A 12,252-nucleotide genomic window follows, 5' to 3' on the forward strand; every position below is an offset into this window, starting at 1 on the left:
AATCGGTTATAATGTTAATTATAATGTAATCCAATCTTGGAGTTGATCTATGCTGAACATTTTTTAAAACGTTATTATTATTTTTTTTAATTTCATAATACAGTTTTAAAAGTTACCACGAAAAAAAACTTACAAAACAAAATTCTATGAAACAAATACCTAATCTTTTTTAAAATTGAACAAATTCATGATTTGTCTTTTTTGATATCATTACAATGTATTATAGATATATTTTAGTTTTATAATGTATAGTAATTATATTCTTTTTCAAACATACTAAATCGTTTCTTTAAGTGCTTATATTTATTTTAAAAAAATATCCAAAAGGGTGTTCAAGTAAAAACATCACTTAGTTTACCTTCATCCGGAAATTGAAAATCACTGTATGTTCTTACGACGAAAGACAATTTATAAGATTGTGTACCTACTATTTATCAAGTGAGGCTGCAATAACGTCACCATGACTTTCTTTTTTATGTTTTCACTGACACTTCTCCTTGATATAATATAGTTCCACGTGTTAAGGTTTTATATTAATTCGGTGCCTATAAAATATATTGAATTGGAATACAACTTTAATAAAATTATAAATATCTTTTTGTAATAAAAAAACAACAGTTTACTGCTATCAGTTTATGTTATACTATGAATAAATAGAATTGTATATAATATACGATTTAGTTTTTTTTTTTTTTTTTTGCTGAAGAAATAATTTGAATATAATTAAATACATTATAATGCATAAAACAGAGTCATTCTTAGTTTGTCATACATTGTATAATACCTATAGCAAACTATAAAAGTACGTATAATTTGTCGTTAATTATATATTATTATGTTTTGCTTTACCTTTATTGCGAATAAAATATTTGTAAGCATTTTTAATTGTTTATACCAATTACTTACTTTTTATTTTATAACAACTAATATTCAATCATAGTTATTTATAATATAAGATAGATGAAGTATGTAATATCAATAATTTAATATTATTATAATATGTGTACGACTGACGAAAATGTCCTACTTAAAAATAAATGATGTGTTTATACTTTTATGACGTTAAACGTACCTATAAACCTTTATTATTATTTTTTTTTTTTAGCAATTAAACAATAACTGATATAATTTAAATATTATATTACTTGTAATTAAATATGACGATTAAACCAACCATTTGGATTGAGAATTTTATCTAATCATCTAGAAGGTACACACAGTTTTTTTTTTTTAATTTAGAACTAATAAATTGACTTTAATCAGAAATCTTTAAAATAAAGTGTAGTAATTTATTATAATAGCTATACGTTCAGTTTTAACGCGGAATATTTTAACCACGAGCTTAAAACATTCATTCACTTAATCACATACTATATTATAAGATACACATCATGGTCGGTTTAGTCTAAAATTAAAATTAAAATAAAAGTAAATATTACATAAAAATTTAAATATCTAGTGAAATGTATACTTAGTTGATATTCTAGGCACACGTATGTGTTGCATCATTTATTTGAAAATCAATATTTCATTTTTATTAGTTTCCCCGAAACCAGACCTTGCAGTTAAAGTTGAGTTGCTCTAGTTTTTATGTTAGGTAAGGATAGGTTAAGTATTTGATGTTCTATAATTTGTATGTTATTTGTTTTATTATATAACACCAGCAGCATTATACGTTTAAATCTCAAACTCAAAAGTTATCATTTTCAACAAACAAACAAATGCAAAGTTTTAACGACAATTTTTTTGTACGCTTCTTTATTTTTTGTTCTTGTTTGTTTTGATTTTAAAATTATACTTGCAGTTCGTTTAAAATATCAATAAAAATGTTGATATTTTCTGGACTAACCCGACTAAGTCTTAAGTAAAATACTTAGGTACGAAATACGAGTGGTACAACAACCTTGTTACAAGAACCTATTTAATAAAATTACTACTTTAACAATACTTTACTACCTTAACAATTAATTACGTAATATAATATTAACTATTATGGTAGATTATTTGTAATTAAAAACAGTATTTTCACTGTTTTGGTATCACTCCAGATGTATATAATATAAAACAATTCAGAATATATTGAATTAATGCATTAATAATATCTAAAACTTGTAAAGTTTAACAACGATATTCAAGTACTTCTTGTACAGTGATATTCATTATATGATCACTCTACTCCATGTCACTGGTATTACATAGATAGATATTTACACTGTTTAAAGTATTTTTTAAACACGATCTCGTATTAAGTTATAGTTTAAAATTATAATGTCTATAAAAAAAAAATATTATAGGTATTTCAGAAATCGCAAAAAAATCATGAATAATTTTAACTTAAATGAATTAAGATAATGCTTACGTCAACGAAGCTTTTCGTACATATAGCTTTAAAACGATATACGAATAAGCTCATTATAATGCGCTTACGACAGCTGAAAACGAAATAAATTGTGAAAGACATTTTATCGAAACAGAGGAAATTACAGAACAGTTGAAAAATTAGATCACGTTTTATACTTATTTAAAAGACCGTAACGTATAAATAATAGTTGCTACAGGTAAATCGTACATGATTTTATAGATTATTACGTCTTGTTCTATACATTTATAATGATCAGTGATTTTAGTTTTATTAATCTAAAATGTCAACGTTTTTAATTGTTATAAAATTAATTAAATATCCAATATATTGTAGGTACACACTTATAATGTATGCAAATAATTATTGCATTTGACACATACTTAATAGCAATTCTATTTTCTACAACATAACAACTGCAGTACATCGTTATATGCTTTATGATAACCAAACAATATAATAATATAGTAGATATATTCAACATTTTTTGTAAATTAAGTATTCTCGCTAATATTTAGCAAGTACACAGATTCTATGTAAAGAGAAGTATACGTTGGTGTGGCAGGCTAATTTACCACAAGCCACACTACTACACAAGTTATCCTCATACTTTAAATATTGAATGATTTATTCCTATTAATTTCAATTAAATTGTTAGCTTTTTAATTATGTACTGCAAGTTATTTTACTATATATCTTTATATATCTACTATCTATCTGATATATATATATATATATTATTGTATTTTACTAACTATTATAACATTTTAATGTATATATAATAAGTTTGTGATTTACTGAAATATATATATATCAATTAATGAAATTTAAACATGAGTAAATAATACAATTTGTATAAAAAAATACCTTTGTGCCACTGTTGAATAATAATATTATACAAAATATGTACATCACAATTTACAAATAATATACTTAGTATAAAATAAGAAAATAAATATTTAACATAATATACTTAATACTTACAGATTATATTAGAACACTAAAGCGTATACTGTATATTTGTATTGCATATTATAAAGATACCTATCTCAATAACTCTAAATGTATAACATTGCAGTAATGCTCATATCGATACATCGTACATATACTTTTGAAAACTTTACAAATAAATAATTCAATATTATAACTATAATATGTGTTATGCGATCTACTAGTATAATAAATATTATTATTGATTAGATTAAAAGATATCAAAATATATTTGTATTTAGTATATTAAGTAATTAGTAATTCAAGAAATATTAATGAAAATTCACCGTGCTTATATTCATTGAGATCCATAGTTTTATATATTTATTAATAACTATTTTTTTAGGATTTTTAAGTTTGTTCAAATACTGAATAATTTAAAAATAACTATAAATTAAAATGTGTATTAAATATTATTAGTGCTTATTTTTAAAATATTTAATATACCTAATACCAAATCAAGCCTATAGCATGTATTTATTGGATTTAGACCAAAAAACTCCCGTTTTTTTCAATTATTTCCAAGAGCGATAAAATAATTAAGATTTTAAAAATGTTCAGTTAGTCAAATTAATTATCTCTAATATAATATAATACTATAATAGGTTAGTTCAATCATCACATTTTTAATCAAGATTTTTTTTTCTTTTAAACATATAAAAAGTTGGAGTGGCGATAGACATGAGCTTTTAATTTTAATATTGTAAGTCTTTTATTTTAACTGTACAGCCTGAGATGAGTATCTAAAGAAAATAAATGTATTGATTAAGAATACAAAGAAAAAAATGTAATTGTGCATTTTTATTATTAAAAATTTAAAACTCGTATTGGAACAAAGTGATAAAAATCTATATTATGTAACTCTGCACAACTTCATAAATACAATAATTTTAAATATATAGTATTGTATAAAATGTATAAAGAGACCTATTACTTGAAAACGTATAAAATCAAAAATTATCACCATTAAAGCATTTACCATTTCGTTATAGTGGTGGGTTTGAAAATATGATCTATATCGGTGTACTTTCTATATTTCGATAATAAAGATAAAATAAATTACATGTTGAATTATTTTTGTTGGATTTATGTTATTTGTTCAATACGTATATATCCCCTAATAAACTTCTAACCAGTTAATTCAAATCTACCGTAGAATTATATATTTCAACGACAAATACATATTTATAAGAAAAAAAATTAGTAATTATTATTATTGATGAAACATTAATTGTCTATCAAACAAAATACAGAAATACAGAATATTTCAAAACATTTTTAAATAATTTTACCCTGTTAGTTTGATACTTATATACTTATCTCTTATGAAGACCATAATATTGTAGATACTTAGATTTTTAATATAATTGAACTGGGCACCAATCCTAATCTCAACCGTTAGACGTTTTTGAAGAAACGCGAGTCGTGAATCGACAATTTCAGTGTATCTCAGTGACAATGATGGTTTGTAGTATAGGTTATTTCATAGTGTAAAATAATTAGAATAAATTATACTGACGGACTTGTTGCTAGCAACAAATACTATAATAAATTTCAACAAATTGTTTGTAAATAATAATCAAAATGATAAAATAATGATTGCATAAAAGCTCACTGCCACAATAATCAATTTTACCGCATTTTCAAGCCGAAAACAAAAAAATCGATCTTCGAAGTAAAAAAAAAACATAATTTTTGAATAATTTCTGAACAACAATAATAATAATAATAAATGATAATAAAAGCGTTAGCCACATAAGAAAATATAAAGATATTATAAAATATAAATTAAACACACTATTATGATAATAATACGCAAAAACAATAGAGTATCAATATACAAATAATAATAATAATAATAATAATGGGGAAGATATAGGAATGTTGCAGAGAGTTGATATATAATATCGCATCGTCTTGCTTATTAGCATATCGTATATGTTAGTGTTTATGTTGTTCAAAGCGGCGGGTCTTTTTGACATGAACAGTTAAGCATATTATTTTTTTTTTTAAATTGTAAAGTTGTTTCGAGTTATTAAACTTTATGTACGTATTAAGGATAATTATACTTAGTAATGTTTGTACATCAATCATAATATAGCCATTATAATGTAATTACTATATAATGCAAACAAAATTCGAATAAATAAAATTTAATCATATGATTTAAAAATAAAGTTTTATCAACGAGGTTTCCATAGTAACATTATTATATTATTATGCTTCAATGCAGGGTACCTACTGTAACGTAAAATCGGTCAGAAAAAATAGTCGTAGCCAACTCAAAAATATATCGATGTTAAAAAGATAGTACTCACTAAAAAAAGAAGATTGTGTAGATATAGCACTCTCTTTAAATGACATATTATAATATCTAAGTATTTGAAAATATTATTTTTAGAATATTTATTTATGTAAACACATATACTAAAAATTTTAAAAATCAGTAGGTACCTATTAATTAATTATCAAATGAAAAATTGGTTCAATCATACTTCGTACTAATGTACACCTAGTTAATTAATCACAGTCTAATACGCGCATTGCAATTGAATTATATTTATATGTTATGTGCAATTAAGTTCGTCATATGATGTCCTAATAGGACGTAATATTATCAAAGTAAACATTATGCAATAGACATTAGTCTAGACGATATTTTTACTCTTTATAAATTAGCATTTCCAATACTTTACGTAGGACCAGTAGCGGTATTTAGAATTTATTTGAGAGGGGAGATATTATGACTAAAATAGTTTTTCTCCCTCCACTTGAATTATACGAAGATACTATCAAATTATTATAACTTCATACTTAATATTATATATTATATACAGGGCTCGGATTTTAAAGCATAATAAGCACACAAAAAACCATGATCAAAAATTAATATGAACTAGTCATAAACATGAAAAAAAAATGAAAAAAAAATGTATTTAAATTTAAAAAAGCATAATAAATTACCATGTATTTCCTAAGATTTGCACTAGTGAAACTGACTCTATTGTCTGACAGAATCTTTTCATACATAGAAAACGAACTCTCTACACCCACTAAAATGATCAGTGCCTATTTCATACAAAAAGTTTCAAATTATTTATAACACTAAATTTTAAATTTTTAAATGGTCGATATCGATGTTATAAGCATTCTGACCGTATAGGTACTACAGGCTATATGAAGACCTATAATGCATTTAATAAACAAGCCGATAACGAAAACAATAATAATCTAATATAATAATCCGCATTCTGGGTTTTTACATTTCTTATTAGTTATTTTTATTTTATTACAATAGCATAATAAACATATAAAAAATTCACAGTTGGAATAATTTAAAAAAAAGCAAAACAAAATTGGTTTATTTGGAATCAAAATGACGTGAAACAGATTTACGTATAAAAATTAGATCTCTATCTCATTTATAAAAAAACTAAAGAGTATCTACACTACATGCAGATACATCAGTACATGTATATGTCTTGTTTCTACTGAATATAGTTGACATAAGAATGCCAATGTCAATTTGGTATTGAAATAAAAAAAAAAATAAAAAATAGTAAAGATAAAAAAATTAAAAAAAGTTAAAAATAGTTAGATTAAACTAATAATATAATATATTTTTTTTTTTTGTTATTATTTTTTTTGTACATTTTTACATAGCAACCGGTTGTTATAACAACCATTTGCTATAAACAATCGCCGTCTCAAATGGTAACATTCTAAGTGTCGGACAAATTAACAGAATGACCCCCAGCCATAAGACATATACATGTCAAAAAAAGAAATATATTATGCTTTAAAATCCGAGCCCTAATTATATATGTTTATAGTAGGTGCATAAACCTTACAATAATAATATATAACATATTAAATAATATGAATTAAATAATGAATCATTTATTTATTTATCATTTAAAAAACCATTGTAGCCTTCTAGATTTTTTAAAAAAACCTAGTCAATAATTTCTTCAACATCCAATCTTATGTTGCTATGAATTTAAAGCTTTTGAAGCCCATTCAATCTAGACTAGAATTAAAATAATATTCAAAATTTAAACAATGAATAAATACAACAAATATCTCATTACCTAATGAATAGGGAATATTTATCTCCTTTATAGAATTTATTAAACATGTTTTTAATCTTTTTATACAAACTAATTCAGTGATATGAGTTAAAAAAAAGGTCTAAAATATAATATATGTAATTATGTCCCTAATCTCCCCCCGAAAAGACGCCACTGACAGGACCACAATGTGCCCTGTATGTATAGTAATGATTGTAAAATAAAATTACCATCGTGTAATATTTTAAGTATTGCAAATGATGATGACCAAGTCAAACCAACGTACCTATACCTATAATGATAATTTAAAAATAAACTTGTTAATATGGGTCTCTAATTATTCAAGTAGATTTAAAATAGTATTCTGCAGTTAACAGTAAAATCATTAATTAACACGATATCGTCAAAAGTTTCTCATCTCTACCTTCCGTAGACTAAAAACTCATGCACTCGAGTAACTTTATTGCTTAGAAAACATTTTATCTGATTCCCTTGCATAGTTACGATATATATATCGTATATCTCTTCTCAATCATTAAACTAAATTTATCTGTACAAAAGTTTTTATATAAATAACGCAACCCATCCTGTTTATATGATACCCACCCAAATATTTTATACCAACTTTTTTTTAAACTTTATGATTTCATTACATGTAATCGTGTTACTCTGCAGCAAGTATGGTAACTTTGATGAGAGACAGTTTTCAAAATGTTAATCAAATTAATTTCCCAACCAACAAAAACCTAAGTTATAGCTATAATTAAGATATTTTTTAAACATACGAGTGTAATGAATATAATTTTAACAAATAAAAAACCATTGTAACAGTAGATAAAAATTCTTAGGCTTTTTTAACGGATAAATTTTCCTATAGTAGATTCGTATGTGTATACGATAATAATAAACTATAGAAAATACGATAATCTGGCGATGTCGTTTGAAATGAACGGATGGAAAAAAATGAAATGTGTTCTGCAGATAACACATTGTTAGTATATATAGGTACGTTTTCTGTAAGTGTATTATAGACGTAAATAATATAATATTATACTGCAAACGTTTTCTGTATTACTTACGCAGAAATGACAACAACATATATAATATAGCATTAAATTCACCGAGTTAAAAATGTAACTATTTTCCGTCTCGAATGCCATAAAAAAGTGCAATGTACGTATTAGGTATATATTATATATAAATACATAGAATAATACTATAATATAAAAATATAATGAGTGAAATTTATTATATTATGTAATATGTATATATATATTCTGTGTGCTGTATAGTGTACCTAAATATAAGATAAAATAGTATAAATTATTTTACCTGAAATCACATCTTAGTTATAGTTGTACGGGATGATCCGTTTAAAAGGACAGGTCTATACTCCATATAAGTTATAACTAGTTAGTTTAGACGCCAGTGAGTTATAGTAACCTATTCAGCGGAGATAACTAGTGAAATCTATAAAAAAAAAAAAAGTCGACTTAGTTAATTAAATTATTATTCGTCCTTCTATAATATTGAAGGTAATATTTATAAACATACTATAATAGTATAATGTATATAACAACGTTGAAAGTAATTTATTTGTTGGATTATGGTCCTATGGATTTAAAAGTATTATAACAAGCTTTTTTGTCATTCACAGCGGTTAGAATCGTCCTCAGAGGCAAAGCCCACGCAGAATGGCAAGTGTTGGTTAGCGGAGATCGTTCAGCTATAAAAGACGATCAATACTTCATCGACAATCGATCGCTAATCTTCGGAAAAGGTTTGTAAATACGCGTGTAAAATATATAAACCGGCTTGGGTGAAATATTTTTTTTAAGTATTTGGATTAAATATTCAAATATATAGATATGAAAAATAGTATTTTCAATATGAATTCGAATAATATCTTTGAAATACTGTAAAAGTATTCCAAATACGTTTAAAGTTATATTTTCTTTTAAATATTAAAAGCATCATAATTGTCTTCAAAAACAATGAAAATTTAGCCAATGTTAAAATATATTGTACAAGGTTAAGGACTTTTTAATACTTGTATGTATAACATTGATAATTTATAATTTACAACATTACAATAAATACTAAAATAAAATATTTATTTTTTACCAACTACTTACTATAAAAGAAATACTTTTGGGAAATAGTATTCTCAATAATGTAGGTACTTGGAATACTTCTCTCTCGTTGAACTTATATAAAATAGAAATGGAAAGTATGTTATAGTGTTTCATACAAAGTAATTCTTCACTAAAAAAATGTTTAAAAAAAATGTATTCTAGTAGACCGGCAAGACGGTCCCGCTCCAATCCTGCCGCGTGGAATTCACCACTTCCCGTTCAAGTTTCAACTTCCTCAAAGCTCGCTGCCGTGTTCATTCGAGAGCAAACCTGGATACGTCAGATACTACATCAAGGTAAACGCCGAATGCGTGTGAATGCTGTTTATAATACACTGCATTCATAAATTAGACCTAAAACGTATATTTTATCAATAAATTGTAATTTCCATTGCTTCTTATATATCATAAATTAGTTGCATTTGATGATCTTTTCATTTGACATAAATCATGCACGGTTTATGTCAAATGAAAAAATCAAAAACATGTTTTCGGGCAAATTTTGTTGTAGTCGTGAAAAAAAAAGAAACCTAAAATTTATTGTGGGTGCATTTAATTCTTATTCTTCCTGATCGGGTGATGGGTCTTTTCCGCAGGTCACCCTCGACATACCGTACGCGTCGCCTCCGCAAGGCATGAAGTACTTCACCATCATAGGACCACACATTGACTGCATGGACGATCAATATCTGGTGAGTAATATACGATGAGATATGAAAAACTTAAAGTAGTTTTAAAAAAAACATCTACTAGTTATAATACGCACTCGTTTTTAAGGCCTGGCATAACGAATTAATGAATTGAAGTTAAATTAATTATACCTTATTAGCTTAATGCACTAATTTATTATTTTTTTCATTTACTTAATTTTAACATTCTTTTCCCCCTATCTTATTTTAAAAATAACGTAATATTATACTGATTTTTCCAAAAAATAATTTAATTTTAAATTTACATTACCAAATATAATAAATATAGTGCTGCTATTAAAACGACAAATTAAAAAAAATAATAAAAAGATAAATATATGATATTAGCACAATATATTATCTATATTGTACAGGTGCATTATCTAAATGTATTGTTCTACATTAAAATTAAAAAAAAATGCTATAAGGTATTTTAAAATGAAATTCGTTAATTTTAAACTAATGTTAATTTAATTATGGCTGACTCAAAGTGTATATAGTCCCAATTGTTGAGATTCAGTTAAAAACAATATTATCATCAATAATTTTTCCAGCATTAACCAGCAGATGACATTTGATAAACAATAATCTATCTGTTTGAAATATATATTTTATATGTTTTTTAAAATTCAAGTAAAGATTAGTACAAATGTGTAAGAATGTCATTACGAATTATTTTAAACTTTTAAAGGCTTAGGCGTATTTATGTCGCAACGTTTTGTGTAGTTTAGACAAACAAAATATAAATAATATATTATTTCATCATTTAAGTAGTCACCTTATATATTTACAATTATAAATGCAAAATTGGTAAATATTTAATTTACACAATTAAAATTAACTAAATAAGGTAAATATTAATTATTATTGATTATTTAATATTTAGTGGTCAATTTTTTTTAACGAAAAATATTAAAATAACATTACTTAATAAACATCTTTACTATGCAAATATAAATACATAATAATTAAATAGTTAGTATAGACTATAAATAGATGTAACTAATGATAATACATAATATGTGTGTTAAGTATATGTGTTAAAATTTATAGCAATCATATTTAGGTTTTAATTTATCTAATTTAAATATCGAATTATTTTGAATACCTGGTATAATATTATTAATCATTTCACTACCTTAATCAGTCGATTTTCACACTAAGACATAATCTGGCAAAGAAATTTAACTTTTGTTATTATGTTGTTATTCTTAATTATAAATTATACAATATACTTGTAATATCTTGAAAACAGTATCAAACTAAGATACTTTTTAAAATTTAAAACAATTTAAAATCATAATAGGATTACTTATTCTTATGTATGATATAACTTCCCAAAATAACGATATTTACATATTGTAGATATACATTTATGAAAAAGGGAAAAGAGGTATTTTTAAGAGTGTACTTATAGCTTAGTTACTGGAAAATATAAACATTTACAGGATTTACCAAAATTTACGTAAGTAATTCATATCTGGTTATAGTTTATAGTTTATTGATGTGCACTATACAATATTACAATTTACAGTTTACACATTGAATTTGTTTTGAATATCGTCGAGTTACAAAACGCGAAAGTAACAATTTTAACTTTGTATATACTAAACAAACAACAGCAATATTATTTTCGTGATTTTCAAACAAATATAAGTACAATATATAAATGTTTAAAAAGCACATACTGTTACATAAGTATGTAATTTTATGTATTTAGGTATACATTTATATATACAGATTCATAATATATACACGCATTATTTTCTAAAATTGCTTTTTATTTTTTTATTTTCATAGTGCCTTTTAAATTTTTTTTCATTGAAATAACAATAATAACCTAATATATAGATCTTTGAATTTTATATATTAAAGCAGAATATTTGACGAAAAATGACCATACATAAATACTGAATAAAGCAGTCGTTATTTTATTTTTCATATGCCGATTTTTAAGTTTAGACAAGTGAAATAGAAGAGCAAACATTCGTATAACCTCGCAGACTCTAT

The 12,252-nt window shown here is 24.3% G+C and overlaps 1 protein-coding gene and 1 long non-coding RNA gene across 7 annotated transcripts in view; one reads left to right on the forward strand and one right to left on the reverse strand.

The window, feature by feature from the left end:
- The window catches only part of LOC114121493 (arrestin domain-containing protein 3-like), an 82,011-nt gene that overhangs the window by 45,037 nt on the left and 24,722 nt on the right, over positions 1–12,252 (forward strand). For 5 of the 6 annotated variants that reach the window (XR_007605199.1, XM_050204371.1, XM_050204369.1 and 2 more), the window contains 3 exons: positions 9,077–9,199; positions 9,717–9,850; positions 10,150–10,245. Coding sequence is in view for 5 of the 6 variants with exons in the window: in XM_050204371.1 (XP_050060328.1) it covers positions 9,077–9,199; positions 9,717–9,850; positions 10,150–10,245 (353 nt within the window). In the remaining variant the exon portion in view is untranslated. The remainder of the gene's footprint in view (positions 1–9,076; positions 9,200–9,716; positions 9,851–10,149; positions 10,246–12,252) is intronic. The other variant, XM_050204372.1, reaches the window with a different exon arrangement.
- Positions 403–9,107, reverse strand: LOC126551318 (uncharacterized). Its single transcript, XR_007605202.1, has 3 exons — positions 8,974–9,107; positions 8,752–8,889; positions 403–545 (listed from the first exon to the last, which is right to left on the reverse strand). It is a non-coding gene; the product is annotated as an uncharacterized LOC126551318 (long non-coding RNA).

This window comes from Aphis gossypii, chromosome 3 (assembly GCF_020184175.1).
Source record: "Aphis gossypii isolate Hap1 chromosome 3, ASM2018417v2, whole genome shotgun sequence".
Lineage (NCBI taxonomy): Eukaryota > Metazoa > Arthropoda > Insecta > Hemiptera > Aphididae > Aphis > Aphis gossypii.